Source organism: Thermobia domestica, chromosome 3, assembly GCF_964235325.1.
Source record: "Thermobia domestica chromosome 3, izTheDome1.hap1.1, whole genome shotgun sequence".
Classification (NCBI taxonomy): domain Eukaryota; kingdom Metazoa; phylum Arthropoda; class Insecta; order Zygentoma; family Lepismatidae; genus Thermobia; species Thermobia domestica.
In genome coordinates, this window is record NC_137456.1 from 18183982 (window position 1) to 18207352 (window position 23371).

The following is a 23371-nucleotide window of genomic DNA, read 5'->3' on the forward strand; positions in this document are numbered from 1 at the left end:
TCACACTTCTTCTGCTAGGGTTCTTCTCGTCATCTGTGAGCTGTACGTAAACTTTAAGCAAAAGAAGGAATGCGTCATCCCAATCAGGAAGGGACGTCCCAAACATGATTTGCATCCCAAGAAAACAGTGTTGTGTATCTGGTTGGACATGGAAAGGATTATTCACAGTGAATTCCTATCCTGTAATCGTACCATCACTGCTGCTTTATACTGTGTTCAACTCTTACAGGTTCATGCAGCACTTGAAGGAAAAGTCCGAAACAACATGGCATCATCCATATGGACAAGGCAGGAGCACATGTGACATAGATGACAATTGTTGCCATTTAGCAGCTTCAATGAGATTCTTCCTCATCGAGCATATTCTCCAGATATGTATCCTATAGACTACCATCTTTTCCAGTCTCTATCGAATGCACTTCGGGGCATATGCTTCGAAAACGAAAGCAGCTGCAAAATTTCATTTATTGCTTCTATGCATCTAAACTATCAAGTTTTTTTTTTTCTTTTACTGTAAAGCTATCCAATTCTGCTTGAACGTTGAAAATAGATTGTGAACAATGCACGGGAATGCATTAGTAATCTATTATTTGGTAAGTTCAATCCCCAAACAGGAAATGTGTCCATTGGTTCCAAACGGCACGAACTAATGAATCAACCCAATATATAGCAACGATTCTCAAATGTAGTTTTTTTTTTCTTGTTTGACAGAAAGTCTGAATTTGATGGAAGACCGAATTACACACTGATAAACATTTTAAGAACTGATCATTTTGCAAGTATATTGCAGTATAGATCCCTTGTTCTTTCTTTTATATTGTTTCAGAAGTTGTGAGAAACACGTTACCTTGAAATATACATCCTTTAAAGTTCGTATTCAGCTAGGAAAGAAGTTACCGATACTCGATATCGTGAATAAACTTGCAGATCAGGTTACAAGTTGCATATGTTGCGAATAATACATATCATATATTTATATCTTTAAGATCGAAGTTAATTTGCGTACACACACACACACACACACACACATATATATATATATATATATATATATATATATATATATATATATATATATATATATATATATATATATATATATATATATATATATATATTCAAATTCTTACGCGAATACATTTATATTTTAAAAAAACACTTTCACACTATATTACAGTTAATTCAGGTACATATCGTTAGAGAAAGACTTAAAATTGTACGGGGCAGTTCTTTTGACTAGTTAGCGTCAATCGATCGTTGTCCAGTCTTAATTTATGCAAAATTTCATGGATTCTTAGTCGACTAGTCACTGACAGATCTCGTTGTCTGCTAAAAACCCAGAGTTTCTCTGAAAAAAAGAAAGTAACATAATAAGTGGAAGTGTAGAAACCAAGGATGTTATAAAATAGAGGATCTGCCCATACAACAAAATCGTGAAGCCATACGTCACAGCTTCGCCACACCTACTCTGCCCACCTCGCGCCACTAAGATCGCAATCTTTCGAGCCAACAATCATGGCGGAAACGAGAGTAGCCAATGAGGCGTGCCGGCTCAGACGATGTTCGGTTGTTGTTTTTTTGGCTTCATTGAGTTCATACGATAAGTATGGGCAGATCCTCTATTTTATAACATCCTTGGTAGAGACAATTCATATTGTACTGTATATCAGTGCTGCCAATCTGAAATGCTATAAAGTCCTATCGCGAGAGGCAAAAAAAAAAAAAAATCAAATTTTGCATCTGAATTTCAAAGAGTGCACTGTTAATAATAACTATAATAATAAAATGTCAAAATGATGCTTATGTATATTGGGTGTAACTTTTTTCAATTATCAATAAATTTCGATCTTCCATGTTTATAAAGTACATTATGAATAATTATTTTTTCTTACTTGAGAACGAGTATATTTTGTTATGATGTCAGAAATGCACTGACTCCATCACATCCTTCTAGCATCACTTTATACTGAGCCAAACGATGCTAGAAAAGCTTTATTCTTCACACATTGCGTGTGGAACGTTTGAAAATTCATCGTTTTTAGTTTAATACAAAGTATTTTACATTCCTTTTTTCATTCCTTCATTGTTTCGCTTTGTTCATTCTTCAAATACCGAAGCACAAATTTCATTTGTTAGTACTTGATTTTTAAGAATCACAAATGGTTAAGTCACTCCTCACTAGCATGCGCTTTGCTAATAACAAAGAAAAGACTCTACGCTAAAAGTTGCCAACACTGACACTCCTTATTGATGATTCATTATGCCTACTTCCCGCTCCTAAAAATTCTGTTGGCGTGAACTATACATATAGTGAAGGATCCCGTACATGCTGCCAATTTCAACAAAAATTCCCTTTACCTCATTCCCAATAAATAATGTCAAAAAATCCCACGAAATGAAATTTTATCCCCCACGGGTTGGCAGCACTGCAGTGTATCCTATTTACGAGGGCCGTGAAGAACGATTGCGCATCACGCGTGGCTCCGATCCCCAACACTGTGATTGCGTGCGCGGCAGTTAGCTTCTTTGTTCACCTCAGTGTGAACCAAGTCTCAATGCTGTGCGGTAACCCTACTTGTTTTTGTAGCAATTCAAAATGCCCGCGCCAATCGAAAAATCCGCCAATGATATGTGAAGTACTAAGTTCATGCCAAGAGGGGCAACAATAAACTCAGAAATCTATTGTGAAACTGTCCAATGACTTCGCCATTCAAAATGAGAGACAAGGAATGCTGTCGATAAAAGTGTTGATCCATAACGATGCCCGCCTCATGCATTAACATGAACACAGCAGGAACTTCAGCCTCTGTGTTCAACATCTAAAATGGGAAAATCTTTGGTCATCCTGCTAATAACCCTGACTTGGCACCAAGTGATTTTCACTTATTCCCGAAACTTAAGAAATTTTGGGGTGAAAAACAGTTCGCAAATAATGAGGAACTCAAGCAAGCAGTGACAGCTTAGCGGCAGATGAATATAACATCGGCATTGAAAAATTCTTCCCACGTTATAACAAGTTTCTTGACAACTATGGCAATTACATAGAAAAATAGAGTAAGGTCCTGTGGCTTTCTAAATAAAGTTTTGTGCTTATATCTTTTGTTTTCATTTAACCATGACGAAACGTTCTTTACTTTCTGGACGACCCTCGTATAAACGGTAACTGTATCAATACGTCACGAGAATTCCTAATAGTAACACACATACTAACAGATGTTGTTAGCGTGTAAGCAATTTGCCAGTTTAAAACGGTTGTGATAATTTAACTGCACTTAAAGAGCGCATTGTTTTAATGTAATAATTTCAAGACGTTAAACTAAAAATAAATTCATTCCATTTCATTTTTTTTTTTTCAATTTAATTACTTCAAAATGGAGACCGCTCCATCTCTTCATTCTTTTAAAGTTCGTTCTGGCAATGCTCTTGGAACATTCCCAACTGGTTTAATTTTATTTTTGATGCGAAAAATGAACAAAACACTGGACTCATACGAAAGTTAGATCGAGATTGTGCACATCTATCTCTGACAGAAGAAAATGTTCACTGTTTATCCTCTATCAAATATCCCATCAACCGCCCGCAAGTCCAGCAATAGTATTCACAACTGACAAGTAGCACTTCACTCCGTTGAATCCGGTATGGTGGAATGCGACACATATCTTGAAAGAGCCAGTTCTAATAAAGGTGCATATGGATTCTCAGCATCAGCATTGGGTTCGGGAGGTATGGAGCTGTAAAGTTAACATGGGATTCATAGGAAATACAACGTGTAGGCATTTTCTTGACGTCTCTTTCTGCTAACATTATGTAAACATACTATTTATAAAGCACGAGAGGCAAGTGGGAGATAGCATCCAAATAGACAACAAGACTGATTTTGGTTGAAATCAAAGGATTGTTATTGAAGACACTTTGTAAGCATTTACAGAGAACAATCGATGTACAGGTCAAGAAACAGAGCACGAGAAGCACAGAAAATTTGCTTACAGTGTGCACACTCGACAAACGTTAACTCATTACACATGGAACATGGGTCACTGTCGATTGAGTCAAAACAGTAGTCGTGAGGAGAAATCCACATTGCCAGTGCTTTGTCCAAGTAACCAGCTTTGTACAAAGCATACTGAATCAAGTTCCTGAACCTGGGAGCGAAGAACTGATAGATCGTGAACGACTGCAATGCTAGGAATCAGTCACGGTGCTATAGATGTTCACTTCACTCATCAACACCAGTGTGTCCGTTACGCAGCGCATGAATGACTTGTACTGCCTGAAGAAGTGCACATCCAATGGTTGAATCTTACCTGTATATCCTCCTGGAATCAGCCTCTTCTTGAAATCAACATATGAGGGTTTAAGGTTATTTTTTATGTCCTCGTTTTTCTTTTTGTTTTCTCTTTTTCATATACTACTATACATAATCCAGCTAAGTTCTTGGAATCACCCAGGAATATGCAGACCCTTGTGACGCGTCTTGGTCCACAGCGTTATACTATATTGAAATTAGCAGAAAGAGACTTCAAGGAAATGCCTAGACGTTGTATGTCCCATGGATTCTTATGTTAACTTTACAGTCCCATACCTTCCTAACCCATTGTTGATTGGCGCTGGGAATCCATATGCATCTTATTCTCTCATGATATGTATCGCATTCCGCTATTCCAGATTCAAAGAAATGAAGTGTTACTTGTGAGAGGGCAGGCAGAGAACATGAAAATGAAGGGTTTTTAAATGAATGATAAATGAAGTTGCTCTCTCAGCCCTAGCCCCTTCCCGAAGACGACAGTCGGCTGCATGAAGAGGAGAGCGGCTGTTTGAGTCAGCCATTTTACCACCGCTCTCTAACTTGAACTTAATCATATTAGCCAAGAAGCAAGCAAGAACCACTTTACCTGTATGAAAGAAGCTCATGTTGGAACAAGACCATATTAAAGCAAAGTTATCGTAGTCTGTGTCCAAAATTTTATACATTCCAACTCCAGGAATTACTTTTTGCACATATTTAGGTAATTTGTTGTTGAAATAAACATGAAACAGGGCTGTCTTGGGTTGTATTTGTTTTATATAGCCGTGACTTGCAGTTGTCATTCCAGACCTGTGAAAAAACATTGAAAGACTTCCGTATCCATGTAATAAGTAGTACACTCACAGTATAGACTTAACCAGAATCACTCTGATTCGATCAAGGATGTTATAAAATCGAAGATCTACCCATACAACAAAATCGTGAAACCATACGTCATAGTTTTGCCACACCTACTCCGCTCGCTCCGCGCCAGTAAGATCGCAATGTTTCGAGCCAACAATCATGGCGGAAGCGAGAGTAGCCAATCAGACGTGCCGGCTCAGACTATGCTCTTTTTTTTCTTTCTTCATTGAGTTCATATGATGAAGATATGTATGGGCAGATCCTCTATTTTATGACATACTTGGATTCGATGCCTTGGTATGAATAGTAAGTGGCTAAAAGGAAAAGAGTTTAGACAAATGTATCAGAGTTAGGATTGTGAACTCTAAAAAAAAAAAAAAAAAACTGCACAAGCTTATAATTTTCAAAACAACTACAGAATAATTATACTTTAAGCATTGAAATATATATAGTTGAGACGGACAAAAATGTCAGTCTGCCGGTAAAATATCAGTCGGTTGGTAACCTTAAGTTAAGTCTTAAGCTGCTTGTAGATGGTGAAAGAAAGATTGAACAAAACCATTCAAGATTTCAAATTTACACGTTCAAAAACATTGTTCAAGACACTTGAACAAGATTCTCGAATGAATTTGAAACCCCTTTTTACACGATCATAAAAGTATTGAATCGCATTTTGTCTACTTCTTGATAGTGGTAGATCGAAGCAAGTGATCTAAAAATATGCAAACAGCTGAAAGTGAAACTGCGATTTGATTTACTACAGACTGCAGGCAGTTAGTACAGGGGAGTTCAAATTTGCCTGCACTGTTTTTTATCAAGTTATTGTTACACTAGACCTTTCCCAATAAGCAAGCACGTTTACAATAAGTTTAACATAAGTTAGTCCTTAAATTTCCTTGATAGACCTAACCTTTGAAATCCTCTTTGAGTATGGCTTTCCTAAAGGTAAATTTCAAGTCAATGATTGGAATCATGATAGCTTTGACGTATAAACCTGTGTATGCTTAGACCAGATGTAAGAATAAAGGCTGCACAAGAATGCTTGAGTGTTAGACTTGGACTTAACGATTCTTTCTGTGCATGGTTTTGCCAAGTGCAAATTTTATATCATGTTAGAGAGGAGTGTCAAATTAAAGGAATTTTAAGATTAGCTGTACAGTATGTATATATATATATATATTTAAGAAAGTTTGAAACAAGCTCGCAATCGAGAAACTAGCAGGTTTGCTATAGCCTCGGTTAAGTCTACATCCACCTAAGTGCAAACTGCAAACTTGTGCAAGCCTACAGACTTGACCTTGAAGGTTTGAGTAATGCTATTACAGGTCTACAATCCTATTAGGAGTATCTATTGAATTTAAGTTGCATTTTAAAGTAAACTAACAACAGCAATATTTGATGTGGGTGGTTCCACTTTACATTTATTGTAGATGGTTACATATATATTTGGCAACAATCAAGACATCGTTCATTATTATGAAAACACCATTCAAGAAAGTCCGAAACCAATAACATTACTATAACACTAAGAAAATGCCCTTGTAAACTTCAGTGCTGCGTAAGAGACATAAGTAACAATTTTAAAAAAAATGTAAGTTAGGACTAAAAAGAAAATATCGAAAACAAAGGTGGATTACACTTAGTACCAAGAGGGGAGAGTCGCTAAATGAATTATTTTTGACAAAAATAACATAGATGATATTATAATAAAAGAACTAACACAACTGAATATCGAAAGCTCTTTTAAGAAACATTCTATCCTGTTAAAAAAAAGAAAGGGGGGGGGGATTGAAAATTTGAAGGCGTGGTTAAAATTGATCCCTTTCTGGTACTTCCATGATTAATAAACTAAACACTATTTACTTTTAAAAACCAACTTATCATTATGAGTAATGCATAACATAGCGTTATTTCCTTAGATCATAATTATTATATTTTGTTTCTATTCAAACACCATTCTCCTACAGTTTCTTCACTCACATCTGTTTCAGGACCAGCTCTAGGTATTTTGACACCCTAGGCGAGAAATATATCGGTGCCCCTGTGACATTGTCCTAGTGATATTTCTACATCCTCTGATTTAACGATATTACCTTTTTATTGCTTATAGAAAAGCAATTAACTTAAACAAAAAAAAATATCCTCCATTACCCTCCTGATCTGAACGTAAGTTACTTTCATTTCGAACAAGTACGTGGTGAAGCTTGCTGGCTGCTTGGTTTAATATTTTTGCGTAGCTTCTATCATGGGATAATAATTGCTCACTCTATCAATGTTACCAAATCTACAAAGAAAGAAAATCATGTGCCACGCTGGCACTAGTATTTGCCGTCCTAAGACAGGCTGTTCCTGTTGTTTTACCTCAATCTAATGTTCAAATTGCTTCTTTCCTTCTGTACAAACCAAGGATCTTATAAAATAGAGGATCTGCCCTTACAACAAAATCTTGAAGCCATACGTCACAGTTTCGCCGCCCCTACTCTGCCCACTCCGCCCAATAGGATCGCAATATTTTGAGCCAACAATCGTGGCGGAAATGAAAGTAGCCAATCAGACGATGGCAGAAACGAGAATAGCCAATCAGACGTGCCGATGCTCGGTTGTTTTTTGGCTTCATCGATTTAATAGGATGAAGATACATATGGGGAGATCCTCTATTTCTAACATCCTTGGTACAAACAAACTTCCTATTTACAATATTTTACAACCTTCCTATTAGTTTACGTTTCTGTTTGTATATTGGAGTGAAATCTTGGAAAAATTTAATTTTCAAGCACTTTCATACTCAACAGTAACGATGCCAGAGGTGGCAAATGAACCATCCCCCCCCTGACCACCTCCTCACTAAATATAATGGCCCTTATGCAGTCATTCTGACGCGTGATTAGTGCCATACTAATGAGTTCGACTAATATATGTTTCCTGCAGTAGTCAGACCTTTAGTAAGACGCTAATCATACGTCAAAACGACTCAGCATAAGGCCCAAAGTGTTTTTAATGGAAGTGAAGGAATATAAAATTATTTTCGGGACACAAAAAAAAAAAAAAAAAAAAAATAGCTGCCCTCCAAACAATGTTCATATCTGTGTCTTCGCTTGCCTCCCCCTCATAAAACTAAAGCCAGTGTCGTCACTGATACGAACTAGATTGTTCTAGCTTATCTTCTGTTTCTAGATTACTGTAAAATTAATCTACCTTTTAATCTAAAGTAATCTCTCTACCAGTAGCGTAGCGTGGTATTCCGAAATGGGGATGCCAAAGTTAGTCACTTGTCTGATATAATACAATACAATGCAATGCATTTTCAATGTCTATTTTCCTTAACAAGTGAAAAGATTCACTATGCAGCAAATGTTGTTTCGATGACTCATGTTTTAGAGCTTTCTTCATGAAATTACCCAACTCAGAAATACCGTTTGAACACCACTCCGACACCTTTGCCCCAAACATAATGCAGACGAAACATAACATTTTATTTCCTACAGAACACCCAGAAAGCCAAGAAAACCTATCATCATACCACGAAGACTGAAATATTTGCGACTGATTGCTAGTTGTCGTTTTTATGGAAAGCTTTGGGGTAGGTCGTATCCCTTTCAGAGAACAGCGCTGCTCGTAAGTCAACCAAGATATGGTAGTTGTTAACAAAAAAATTAATTAAATTTGTGTCTGGTACTGTTATCGTAGTTACCATTTCCTAAAAGTTAGTAAGGTACTATACCTTGTAGCAGCCGAACACTTTCCACAGCTTTGTTTCTTAGTTATAAATGTAATTTTCTTCATACTACAGTAAAAAAATAAAAATAAAACAAATATTCATTTCAAATCACAACGAAAAAAAATTATACCGCCAATTTTTCTTGACCACCAACGATCAATGTTGCTAATCAAAAGCATAAATCTAGTACAGAACGCAAGGGCATAGCCAGGGAGAGGTGAGCCAATAATTTATCACAAGAAAGGAGTGTAAAGCCATGTTCATTAAACAACTTGCAGAAGCTTTATATTTAGCACGGCATAATTTGCAACCATCCCATACGATTACACAACACAAATAGAAGATTAACAGGCTGAGTCTGCTCATTAAAGCCCACAACCAGCCATTAAAGTTTAGGAGAGAGGCACAAATATGCTAGGGGGTCCAATCGTCACAATTCTGGATCTCTTTTATCAATAACTACTCTTAATAAATAGGAGGCCAAAACATTTAGGGGCCCAGGCTCCCGTAATTGCACGCTTGGTGGGGCATAGAGTAGCAAATGCGCAGATTACGTTAGACGCCAATAAGCAATTGTCTCAGCTTCTTTTCTGCCACTAGCATTGTGACGACAAAAACCGGCTCCACTTTTGTATAAATATTGTTTTCAGTATAATTCCCTTTATTTCTTTCTCGTGGGCAGCTTCTTTCTCCGCATATCATACTTCAATCTCGTTAAAAAAAAAAAAATACCCAGATACGGAAGAGCACAAGTAAACTTTGTGAAGGGCAGAGGGTGGCCTACCGGATCGGTGACCGTGATTCTACAGAATGCATTATAGTTATGCTTGTGTATGTGAGTCCTCTCAAAGAATATCTGGCTACATTCTGGGACATGATATGTATTTATGACGTAGATTATTATTAGTTTGCCTTTAATTACTATTACAATTACGATGCATTTAATTACGATTAAAGCATAACTATTTTTATACTATCACTTACATAAGCGACATGCTTCATAATGGCGTTGAACTAACTATTTATGTTTTGTTCTATTTCCTTGACAGCGGTCGTACGTTCTATACAGAAACCACAGCTTAGTTCAAAATATATAGAGTTGGCAGTACTTGAGCATACGCCAGCTTATATCTAAAGCAAATGTTGGGTTGCAAAGGGATGGCGGGGAGTAGTTGGGCATGCGCATTCGACAGAAAGCAGACGAAAACCCCGATGCTTGCAGTAGGCCTGGATGCCCGAGGAACATAGCGTACAACAAGAGGAAAGACAGAAAATGTGCATCTGAGTGATGCGCATGCGTAGGTTCCGCTTGCCAAAGTAAAGCGAGAGAGCGCATCCACACCACAAGATTGCAGTGGAAATAATTGTGATAATTATAAGCAAACAATTTATAAATATAATGAAATACGTACTTTTTTTCTTATTAACAGGGGATGCCGGGCATACAGGCGTTCCCTTACGCTACGCCTCTGCTCTCTACCTAAATAATCATATTTAGATATTAGTGGCCCAAAAGTAGGTATACAGTACCATCCCGTATTTTATATCATTTCTTATTGTTAGCAAACAGGTAGACCTAGTTTCTTAGCCTATATATTTGTTCTTAATGTTTTTCTTTACTTATAACTTTAGCCCGGAACAGTCGAAGTAAATAAATCCATAAACTAGAATATTATACTTGATCAATGCAGGGGTGTATACCTACTTTTGGGCCACCCTATACAGAATTATCCAGCGGCTACTGCCTATACAACCCAAACACCCATGGACGTTTGGCTCGGTTGCAGACTGCCAGGCGTTATGTTGACTTCCTTTTCGTAATTAGAGAATACTATTGCCTTCCGCAATGTAATTAAAATATTTAATTAAAAAAGAAAAATAGCGTTAAAAAGGGGCTGTGGTGGCACACTGGTAGAGTGTTCATCTGTGGTGCGTAAGATCTCTAGTTCGATTCCAGTTCGCACCAAGTAAGTTTTGTTTATGGTGAACAAACCCATGTGCATGGGTTTTCTGAAGATTTTTCCGTTTCCTCCCATTTTTTCATTCTAGTATTTCTTATGCATAGTCGGTAACGTACTCGTCTTTGGTGTGAGCAGTCCCGCGTTCGATTTCCCGGTGGGGACACTCGGTCGAGGAATTGCAAAACGTTTTTCAGACCAGCCTTCCTGAGTGAGGTGTTCCTCATTCAGACCAGGCAAGTGCCGGGATGGTACCTACCATACAGGTCCCAGTCTACTTCCTTCCCTTTCATCGGATAGTGTGACCGCCGAGGGACATCATCCCTCATACGGGACGGGCTAGCATGGCCATAGATGTCAAAAACCCAGAAATATAATTCCTAATCCCGAATCATTCACTCTCATCACCGTCTCTTTTAGCCTACACGATATAAACGTGCGATATAAAAGTAAAAGATCTCATTGATAAGGAGTTTGGCAAAATTCATTTATATATTTACCGTATCCGTCCGTCTATTCGAGCATAGGCGGAGTTAGGAATTGTCTGCTGGGGGGGGGGGGAAGTGAGGGTGGCAGACCTTTTGGTCGGTCTCGGAGGTCTTGGTAAGTGGCCATTTTATAGGTGGCATTTTTATTTATTTTTACTTTTTGTCAAAAAGTTGGGGGCCATGCCCCCCATAACTCCGCCCATGCATTCGAGACAGGAAAAATCTTGAGAAGTACTGAATCAAATTTGATCATAGTGTAGAGGGTCAAAACTTAGGACTCGAATTCCGTTCGGGTCCGATACTCAAACCGGAAGTGGTCAAAATTAACCATTTCCGGTTTAAACGTTCATTGCTGTAGAGCGAAAACGGTAATAGATAGAGAGATGCGGATTTCTGCAAATAATTAAGCGACGCAAAAATAAATGACATTTTCATCCTTAACACTCAACTAAAACCAGTTTGTTGACATCCACTACAACTTCCGGCTTCAATATTGATCTGCATAGAACAAAAATAATAAGAGACAGCGAGAAGTGTTTTTTTTTTTAATTAATTTAACGTCCTGAGAATAGGTACCATCTTAAGTCCTAATCCTCTATTCAAACCAGAAGTAGCACAAATCATCCGTTTCCGGTTTTAACATTCATCACCATTGAACAAAAACCGTAGTAGATAGCAAGAAACGGCTTTAAGATATTCCATCTCCACTGTTATCTCTCTACTAAAACCGGAAGTGGTTTCAATAATAACTGAGAAAACATCACACTATAATAAGAAAAACAAACTACTTCACGTGGTGTACACGTGACGCTGCTGCTTGTTGAAATAAGCGTAGAAAATGTTTTTAAAATAATACGTTTATAAAATGCATTAAAAGGGATCAGTTTTTTTTAAAAAAAAATCAATCTAATTTCAATAATAATATATATTTGTGACTTAATAACTCTTGAATCACCCGACCTATCTCGATCAAATTTTCAATATAGATGAAGTTCGGGACTGGATTTTTTTTTTGTCATTTCACTTTGACAGTGCAACTTAGGTGAGGTGGAGGGGGAGATAATGAAAAAATGATTAAGAATAACCTGTATTAGTGTCGAATGCATAGTATTCGGTGTCGCTGAGAAGATCAGTGACACTTCCGATGCCGTTTAAATCCAAATTCAGTCCTTTATATCCAAAATGAAATGTATTCTCCCCGTGCGAAGAACGGTCATTCTGCTAATAAATTATTATAAAAATGCACCAAAATTTTTTCCACCTTTTCTTTTTCTTTTTCTTTTTTTTTTTTTTTTTGTGCGTAAAATGAAGAAACAGGACTAAAATTAAAACATTGGACGCGAGCCAATCACTTTATCCATAAAGCTTTGAGCCATTAACCTTAGGAAAAATTTATCAGTGTACCTCGCTTATGTTAAGCACTAGAGAATAAATCCAGGAAATACACTGGTAAAATCGATATCGCTGTCAGTTCAATGGTAGAACAACAGTCAACCACACAGAAGACCTGGCATCGATTCTCAGTTATTCTACAGTTAGTTCCTTTTCTTTCTTCGCTTACTTGTGGTCCCCAGTTCGAGCCCCGGATAAGTAAGCTTATGGTGGAAAACATCGTGTCTGTGGGTTTTCTCGGGGTTCTCCCGTTTCCTTCCACATTCTCATTCCACCAATTCTTCCATCATCTTTCACTTGTCTTTATCATCCGTCTCCTTTAGACTAAAAGACATAAACGTGGAACGTTAAACTGAAATATTTCATTTTGCTTTTTTTTCAATCATTTCCATTAGCACTAAGTACGCCAGAAATTTTTACTTTGCGGGTTTTCAAAATAAAAAGGGAGGTGCTCTCAGAATAGTGATATACATTTTTAAATAAACTCAAAGTAAACAGTATATTTTGTTACGCAACTATTAGCAAGAGTAAATGGTTCTATGTTCCCCCCCCCTCGCAGCTTTCATTTATGGAGCTCAATCTGCTAAAATAATAATAATAATAATAATAATAATAATAATAATAATAATAATAATAATAATAATCCGCTCAATGAATTTACATGAATAAAAATATACTTTACTAAAAAATAAGCTAGCGGCAAATGCGTTCCTCCATAACACTAGACTCAGTCTAAAATAAGTATATATATATATATATATATATATATATATATATATATATATATATATATATATATATATAATATTCGTGTAGTAATTGTGTTATGTGTATGCATTTCAATATCTCATCTATATACATGTATATTAGTATATATATATATATATATATATATATATATATATATATATATATATATATATATATAGGCCTAATTCTTACCTCGATCGATCTCTTCATTTCTAAAAAGATTTTGACTACACGCTTCTAACTTCCGTCCGTTGATACACCACTTGCAGAGTAGCACTTACCAACTGAATCTGGTATAGGTGTACTATATTGTCACATTTTTCCTGAGAAGGAGGTAGGTGAATGACCGCTCAAGACGTTGCCGATTTCAGTCTTCTGCATCTATCCATCAATCTCATTTCTCGGAAACGACTGCGAAGCCCAGGACGGTAGGTATGAGCGGGTCTGTTTTGTCAATTGTTTTGATCGAAACACCGCCCGAAACAATGAGGTCATGTGGTTCTCGAAGCCGTACATGAGAACGAAGTTGCTTCGTATTTTGAAGCGAAATAAATAAATAAGAATATTGCCTTCTTTCCTAAACGCTAAACCTTTTTTAACTTGATATAATAAATAGCCTATATGATACCGATTGATTCAATTAGATTTGGGGAAGTATTCCTTTTCCATCCCGGGGTGTGTGTAAAGAAATTTTTGGGGGTGTTAGAGGGTGTTGGAGGGATGTAGATTACTCCCTGTTCATTAAACATAATTAGCTTTTACGTCTCAAGGCTTCAGGTTGTCAAAGTACTCTGTATGGAATAATAATAATGTAATTCGTAATCCTTCCCACTGGTCTAGTGGCTATCGCCTTCGCCTTTAGTGTATGAGATCCCAAGTTCGATTCCCGATGCAAAATCGTTAAGGTGGTTCGAATTCCATGTTAAACTGTAGGTTCACGTCTCAAATAGCATTGGTACTGAAAAGAGATGTTAAACTTTAATATTCAAACTATTAGGTCAAACTTCGAGACAGAAGTTAGTCATATTAAAAGATGCGTAATTTCTTCCCTCTGGGAGTAACGTTAATTCTAAGCATATAACAAAGTAATTTTATTTTCTTCCCTCTGGAAGTAACGTTAATTCTAAGCATATAACAAAGCAATTTTATTTTCTTCCCTCTGGGAGTAACGTTAATTCTAAGAATATAACAAAGTAATTTTATTTTCTTCCCTCTGGGAGTAACGTTAATTCTAAGCATGTAACAAAGCAATTTTATTTTCTTCACTCTGAGAGTAACGTTAATTCTAAGCATATAACAAAGCAATTTTATTTTCTTCCCTCTGGGAGTAACGTTAATTCTAAGCATGTAACAAAGCAATTTTATTTTCTTCACTCTGGGAGTAAAGTTAATTCTAAGCATATAATAAAAGGAATTTTATTTTCTTCACTCTGGGAGTAACGTTAATTCTAAGCATATAACAAAGCAATTTTATTTTCTTCACTCTGGGAGTAACGTTAATTCTAAGAATATAACAAGGCAATTTTATTCACCTACTAACTTACCATTTGTTTACCATCTGGTGAAGGAATTGTATTTCAGGCCCATTTGTTGGAGCGAAAGTGATTGAGACACATCGTTTACCTAATTCAAACACATAGAAAGAACGTTCCACTTCATACCAACGTCCCATCATCTGAAATGGGAAATATAGTATTATTAGAAAGAGAGAGAAAATGCTTAAAATATATTAGAGACAGTGGTAAAGGCTTTACATGTCTTTCAAAAATTAAGAAATTTAGACGACGTTGGCAAACGCTAGGCTAAACAATCAATTACAATGGGGGCCAGTATTTGCAATTTATCCTACTTTTTCCAATTGGTGGGTCTACCGTCTGCTCTGCTAGGGAGAGGTCAAGTACGTTGACAATTGAGTCGTTTAGCTAACGCTCGGCTAAACAATCAATTAGAATATGGACCAATATTTGCAGATCGTTAGCCTACCTTTTCCCACTGTTTGGTCTACTGTCTGTTCTGCCAGGGGGAGATCAAAACTCATGGGCGGCGATTAGGGGGGGGGCTAATTTATATAGTTTAATTTGGAAGTGTAAAAGGGAGTCCACACAATTTGGAGAAAAGATCTCTGACTTTTCCTTGACTTTCCATGACGAAAGTTCCAGATTTCCCTGACCCCTGAATAACTTAAAAATATAGAAGAAAAAAAGAAACCCAGCCTCCACAGTCCCCATAGTTGGCCTTGTTTTCTTCCGCTTCTCTTTATTTCTTTTTTCAATTTTCTTTCCAAAGGAATGTAAATTTACAAACATGTGCATTAGGCCGATATTGATTAGGCCTACATATTACACAAAATGTAAAGTTACAAACGAAAGTGTGCAGCATACAGAGTACTTAAGATATGAAAAAATTACACATTATAATACCAATTACACAGCATTATAATATTGCCTATAGTAATAAACAGTTCATACATGATTTTACTGATTATTAAAAAAAACACACACATACACACACTATGTAACACACACACATTACTTTTGTTGGTGCAGTTGTTAAATGCAACCCATTTAGAAATTTGTTTTCATACTTTCTCGCATAGTTTTCTTCTTATTGATCTTAATATCCTTCTTGTCGTCTCCGCAGTTTAATTTTCTTCTCTTCTTTCTCCAGCTCCTTTAGGCACCATTTTTCAGAAAGTGGACACCCTGGTAAAGGTTTTGTATGTATTACTGTTTCATAGAAAAAATGGTGCCATATGATATTTGCCGTTGCGTGAGTACGTATTGGTTATTTGTCTTCCCATGTAGTTAAGAAAGCTACAGGAATTGCGTTTTAATTGCAATTCAAAGCAATTAATACTGTAATTGCATATTTCTTTAAATGTCATAGCATAAGCTGGCAGTACTTACTGTATTTTATTTTCTAAGAGAAAAAAAAACATTCATTTAATGGCATGTGTGGAATTAAAAGTATAAGTTGTTCATTAATCCCCAGTTTCAATATAACTTCTGCAAAACAAGCGTCATTATTCATTACTATGATTAATATTATCCTTTCTATTTATTTGTTTTGCGAATTTATTTTTGAATAATCTGATCAAACAGTTTTCCAGACAGAATTTTAAGATGTTCATGAGCAAGATCTCAAATCTCTTCTTACATTTTCAATATTTAAGAGTATAAAGTGCTAGTAGCTACCTGTATTATTCTTATGAATTTACTTAAAATAGAAATACGATATACGGCATTTTAAGTGAAAAAAGATTGTATCCTATTAGTTATACAACCTTTCATCAAACAGTGTTAGAAACAACCAGGAAACCTAACATTGATATACAATTGTTCAGATCATGTCTTGCCCCCCCCCCCCCACTTTTAACGTCCAACCGCCGCCACTGTCAAAACTGTTGGGTGAATCACGGTAAATTGATTGTCGGACAATATACAGTTAAACAACGTGGGACTAACATTTTTTAGCTTTATTTTTTGCAAACACAAATTTTGAAGCATATCGATATTTAGCCCACTTAGAGCCTGATATATGTGCTGCTAAAGATAATATCCTGTATGTTCTGAAGTCGAGTAAGTTTTGGAGCCTGTGAGTTTTAATTGACGTGTTTTACATTGGTATAATTAAGATGTGTCGTTGTAAGGGGGGGGGGGAAGACACTTCTGACGGTTAAAAGTTAATGCACAATTTTGGTTTAGGGAGGGCCAAAAGTGTTCTAGGGGGCTGACCACACCTGTCACCATCTAGTTATGTTGTCTTGAAAAGAGGAAATGCCTTCACATTTATCTACGTGAATGTTGGTTGGCATGATCCTGTAAATTGAAATTAGGCAAGATGACAAAAAAAAAAAAAAAAATAAATAAATAAATAAATAAAATAAAATAAAAAAAAAAACTTCCTTAGGCTAAGGGAAACGAGTGATTAAGGCAAGTGAATTATTGATGATGTAAGAATTGATGGAATCAGAATGTGGGAGGAAACGGGAGTATCCCGAGAAATCTTACGGACATAATATTGTCTACCAAAGCTTACTTGGCCGGGGTCGAACTAGGAATCCCATACACCAGAGGTAAGCACTTTACCACTGAGCCACAGTGCCCCCTCCTCATTGTTGGAACAGAACAGTTAATACTTGTGACATTATTAAACATTCACAAAACTATGCATACGATATCTTTGTATGATATCCGAACACACTCTCCCTATCCCCAAGGGCGCCGATCCTGGGGAGCCCGGGCCCCCCAAACCTCATGTGGGCCCCCTATTGTATTTATGAATATACAATATTTGGCATAATTTTAATGCAATTTGTCTTAAAATTCTCATATATATATAGAGATAGATAGATAGATAGATAGATAGATAGATAGATAGATAGATAGATAGATAGATAGATAGATAGATAGATAGATAGATAGATAGATAGATATACCTTCTGCATCTGAATGCCCATCCTCCAAATTTACAGAGAAATCGGCGCCCTTGCCTATCCCCACTTCCTATATACACTCACTCGACTTTCAAAATAAAATATTATCTATGAAGAATGCCTCTTCCGAGCCACGTCACGACTGATTTTATCCGAAATGCTTTCCTACTGTGAAATATAAACGTTATCATTATCATTGTCATCAATACACATAACTGTTCAACTCACACCACTGATTAAGATCGTTCTGTAGGTTTATTTATTTGTTTAGTCCCGATCGGGGATAAGCCTTCATTTGCTTACGTCACATGTGTTATTGCATACTATTCTATGTGACTAAGCCCAACCGATACGTTGTCATAGTAACTTCATAGCAAGCACGCATACAACGTAACATTGAAGGACATGAAAAGGTAAAAAAGAAAAAAAATAGAACAATATATATGATTATTATTGGCACTTCAGTCTCTGATATGACGTTGTGGAGGTCTCTTGTCAAAGAATTATATCTAATTCTTTTTTCTAATGTGTCTTTGGTGACAATTACGGATTGTTAATGGATTTTTGTTACTTTCTTCAACGAAGAAACAATGATTTCACATTCAGTTTCAATTATTTTAACGTTCTTGTTACTGCAGAACTTGTACGAACTTGTTTTCACAACAATCACCCTCCACAGATTTTGCTCAACTACTGAAGACTGTGAGACTAACCAAAACTGTGTAAATACAACCAATGGAATTAGTCAGTGTAAATGTAACGAGAAGCATTTCTTGTGGAACTCCGAATGTAAAGCCGGAAAACGTTACATGGAACGGTGTACGTTACACGAAGAATGTGAGCTTTTTGATTCAAAAATGCAGTGTCAAAATGTGTGCACGTGTCACAACGGATTTGTCTTCATTGTGCAAAATAGAAGTTGCATTAGTAAAGATTCCGTGAACGTCACAGGTTTGCATCGATTCTCTGAAATTCCGAGTGGAATTTACTCAGATGAATTTACAATGACAGACGAAGTTTTGTCTTCTTACGGAGGGCCCATCATTGTGGGAATTATAACTTTTGGGTTGGTTATGCTTTGTTTGTTTATGGCATTGTGGTGTCGATTTAATCAGCCGGCTTCTTATAGTTCAAATATGCCAGATCAAGAAACTGATATTACTGCTGATTTTGAAGGTGGTGATAAAATTTCTCTAAACATATACAGCGTTTCTGGAACGGAACAGTGGACTACTTCGGTTTAGTGTACGAAAATTTCCTACCGCATTTTTAAAACTTTTTTGTCTAACTAGGACACTTTGACCAATGAACTAACTCCAATTCGTATTTTTTACAGACAATTGAATACCGCAGATTCTGCTCAGTGTTGCAAACTCATAGTAAACTGTTGTGTAAACGCATACTAGAGACCTGCACGGGCCGGGCTTGGGCGGGCCGACTGTATTATTTCTTTGGGCCGGGCCGGGCTTGGGCCGATTAATTGCAATTCTTTAATAATTTTCGACATTCGTTAAACGATAATTAGAATAAAGGCAAACGTTGAAGAATTGTGCCCGTAAAAAATGTTACAAAATGAAACTTCGAAAATTTATCGGGCCCGGGCCGGGCTTGGGCCAAGAATTTTAAAAAACTTATCGGGCCGGGCCGGGCTCGGGCCGAAAATCTCCAAAACTTTTCGGGCCCGGGCTGGGCCGGGCCGAGGTACATTCGGACTGGATTGGGCTCGGGCCGAAAAATTCGGCCCGTGCAGGTCTCTAACGCATACGATAATTAATTCATAACCAGAAAAACACACTCACTTATTCCAACAAACAAAGAATAAAACCAGTGGCATTCAACAGTTACGCGCCAGTTCTACCGCACCGGTTGAAATTTCTCAGGCTCTCAGAACCTGTTATTAAAAATTGTCTTTCCACTTCTAGTTACGAAAAAAAAAAAAAAAAACTGTATCACTATTTTTGAGAAGCTAGTAGACCCTATGTTTTGTTTCCCTTGTCAGCATTTAAAGAAAAATTAAGACATGCTACGGTTTAATTTTCTACAGCACCAATGGAAATTTAGTTCTGCTTTACTGTCGCAGTTTGTTTCTGTAACACGTATTTAGTTTCCCGTCAGAAACGAAACGCAAATCTTGTTTTGCGCTTATGCAAACTAATACAAAATGGAGTCCTTGATGCTTTCTGTGTTTTGGCTTGCAAACAGGCATTGGTGCTATGTTTCAAAGTCAAAATATATATATATATATATATATATATTAGCTTGAGGGGAAATTGGATTGGACTAGAAATTTTCTGCTACGAGGGAAAAAAAATATATGAACTGGAAAAGTCAACATTATACTGTGTAAGCATTCTTATTAAATTATTTTTCATACATTTCAATATATTTTTCATGATGTTTTCGATATTTTTCCTGATGTTTCTTGGAAATAAAAGATAAAACATACCATTCTTTTGTCAAAAGTTAATGCTTATATAGCAAGTGTACTCCCGTTTGAATATTTCAGACTAGGAACACAGAAAACCCGTCTAAAAATCTGTTTTCTAACTGATTTTACTGGACTGTTGCTATAATAACCTTTCTTCTATATGACACCTGTTAAAAGCCTAAAATGAACGGAAATTGCTAGGTATTAACATTCCAGAATCTAAGTTTATAGTGTGATTGAGACTGGAAACTTTTCTAATACTTTCATAAGATAAAAATCCAAAAGATTTTTTTTTTAAATGCATGACATTCGTTATGATACCGAAAAGAAAATGGCGTCATTGCTCTAGTCTGTTGCATACGAAAGCAACTCGTTCATTTCTTCAGTTAAGAGCAGGAAACAAGTCTATTTTAGACACTTTTCAATAAATAAATTACAAAGTGATTTTAAATCAAGGGTTTAGTATGGTTATATTTTTATAATGTAAAGAATGAAGTTTCTTTTTTTTTAATTTGAAGATAAAAATACATATGAAGCGATTCTTTAAAATTAAGGTAGCCACACATTAAAAGTTAAAAACCTGTGATGTCAATGCAAGAGAAGAAAAGAAATAACAAATAAAGAAAAAAAAAGAGAAACTTTCGAACTCAGTAAACATATTATAAGAAATAAATAAATTTACTTATTTTGAAAGAGTGAATCTTTTTTAGAAAATTGTTTAACTTTTAGTGAAATAAACATTTTATGTAACTTCAGAAAACAACAGAAACTAAGGTATTTATTTGTGAAAAAAATCGGAGATATTTTGTGCACTATTTCATAATCTTAATAAAAAAATAACTCCGACTAAATCGTAATGATTTGTTATTTTATGATAAAAGTAAAATCATTTGGTTTTACGATTAAACATTTCAGTGTTACTCCTTGAGTTTACCAATTTCAACCAAATCAAGTTAAAAATTAGAAGATCTGTTTTTATAAAATTAAATTTCCAGCATTCCTTTTCAGCATTGAGACTGTACGAGACATGTACCTACAGTGTAATCCACACCATCGTAAAGCATTCAGATTTTAATGCTCTTTTACTAGGAATCGACCCCGGGACTACTAGCACTAAAATTTAAAAAATGTGTGCAATATATATATATATATATATATATATATATATATATATATATATATATATATATATGTATGTGCACCAAAATTTCATTATCCATTGTTTTCGAAGTAAAGAAAGCAATTAAAGCTTCTTAGTTACAAGGAGTCTTATTTTGACCGAACTGTAGGACTGTTGATAATCTTACGGGAAACATCAAAACGGTTGCTAACCATATATCTACTTCACACAGAGAATACTTCTTTCATTCTTTTAAAGTTGCAATAGAGGATGCCTGCAGTTGGAAAAAGTTAAATGTACAGGGTTAGCTTAAATGATTCATCGGGTTCCAATCAATGGTCTACCAGATATCATGCCATGTGATTTCTTAATATGAGGTTATGTTAAGGACAAAGTTTATGTATCTCCAATGCCAAGAACGCTGCAAGAACTCCAGGACTGCTGCTGTGACGAACATTGACGGAATCATGCTAGTGAACGTATGGACGGAACTGGGTTACCGTTTAGATGTGTGCCGAGTGACCAAGGGAACACACATTGAACATTTGTAGAATGTACCAGATATTGGTTAGTATATGTATTTTTTTTTCATATACAGTGGAAAATTCGAACTTCTGTAATTCGAAAACTTCTTTATTTCTAATTTTTCTCTTGGTCCCTAGAAGAGGCTAACCATTTACAAAAACTTTTCTAATTCGAATTTTTGTATAATTCGAATTTTTCTACTGGTCCCTTGAGGTTCGAATTATTCAGGTTTCACTGTATAACCTTTCTTTGCACGTCGTATACTTATAAATAAACAACACTTTGAAACATAAAGAATCATTTAGGTTAAACCTGTATTTTAAAGTAACAACAAACCTGTAAGCACAAACTTTATGGGAGGTTCTAGCTTCTTACTACGAGTATCATTACTGTACGATAAAGACAAAATCAAAAGAATGCTTTTTTTTTTTTCACTGGGAAAATGTTCAAAATTAACATTATCACGAACATAGGTATTTTTCAACTTGTGATGTTACGCTGTTGTAACGAGATTAACGCTACAACTGTGAAATTTCTACAGGAACTGCAACTGAAATTTGTGTATCCATGACACAAAGTTGCAGAAGTTAGCATAATCCCGAAATGATATTTCTTCAATTTGAAGGGCAATCGAATTTTGTCAGAAATATTTAATTCTATGATAATAATTAAATTCTGAATGCTCTGCTAAATTTTTAAAGTTTAATCTTCCGCAATAAATAGAAAGTGATCTGTCAGATTGGAAGTCGCATTTTTTAGTTGGATCCTGTAATTTTTTAAAATTAAAATTCTCAATGTACTCTACCAAAAAAAAAATTCATTTTTTTTCCTATGTTGTTTTAACCCACAAAAGATATTGGAAATTTCCCTAAAGTAAAGGTGATTTCATCGCACTTTTTATGACATTTTAAAAACAAAGACAGTATTTTCAGAAAATCGCTTGAAATTAAATTTTCTTGCTTTTTGGCGTATGTTCCAATATCATATATTTAAAATTTCCACTTCAAATTGAAGAAGCAGCCACTAATCCTTTCAGAAGCTCAAAATATTACCGTTAAATTTGATACATGCGATTTGATACCGTATAGGAATAGATTTTCGTTTAAAAACTCTAGGTATAATACGAACACAGTTAAAGACCCAGTTGAAATGATGGGTTTCCACACACAGATCCAGAATTTAGACAAAGGGAAGCTTTACGTGTTCATATGTGTTTTATCCATTGTAAAATACAATAAAATGATGTAGGCTAAATAAAAACATATGTATCCGTACAAGATCATCGTTGTGAGGAACCCACACATAATCACAAGCAGCAGAGACTAATATTCGTTCGTTGGGTTGACGATAAGCAATAAACTCTTAAAACGTTTGGTTTTCAGATTAAGCGCATTTTCACTTCGATAGT

General features: G+C 35.8%; 1 protein-coding gene across 1 annotated transcript in view; it reads right to left on the reverse strand.

Annotated features, from left to right (window-relative positions):
• Nucleotides 1-1122: 1122 nt before the first annotated feature.
• The window catches only part of LOC145681393 (apolipoprotein D-like), a 44357-nt gene continuing 22108 nt past the window's right edge, over nucleotides 1123-23371 (reverse strand). The window contains exons 2-4 of the mRNA XM_081753045.1: nucleotides 15000-15130; nucleotides 4893-5095; nucleotides 1123-1348 (exon numbers count right to left, since the gene is read on the reverse strand). Coding sequence (XP_081609171.1) covers nucleotides 1209-1348; nucleotides 4893-5095; nucleotides 15000-15130 — 474 coding nt within the window. The 3' untranslated portion in view covers nucleotides 1123-1208. The remainder of the gene's footprint in view (nucleotides 1349-4892; nucleotides 5096-14999; nucleotides 15131-23371) is intronic.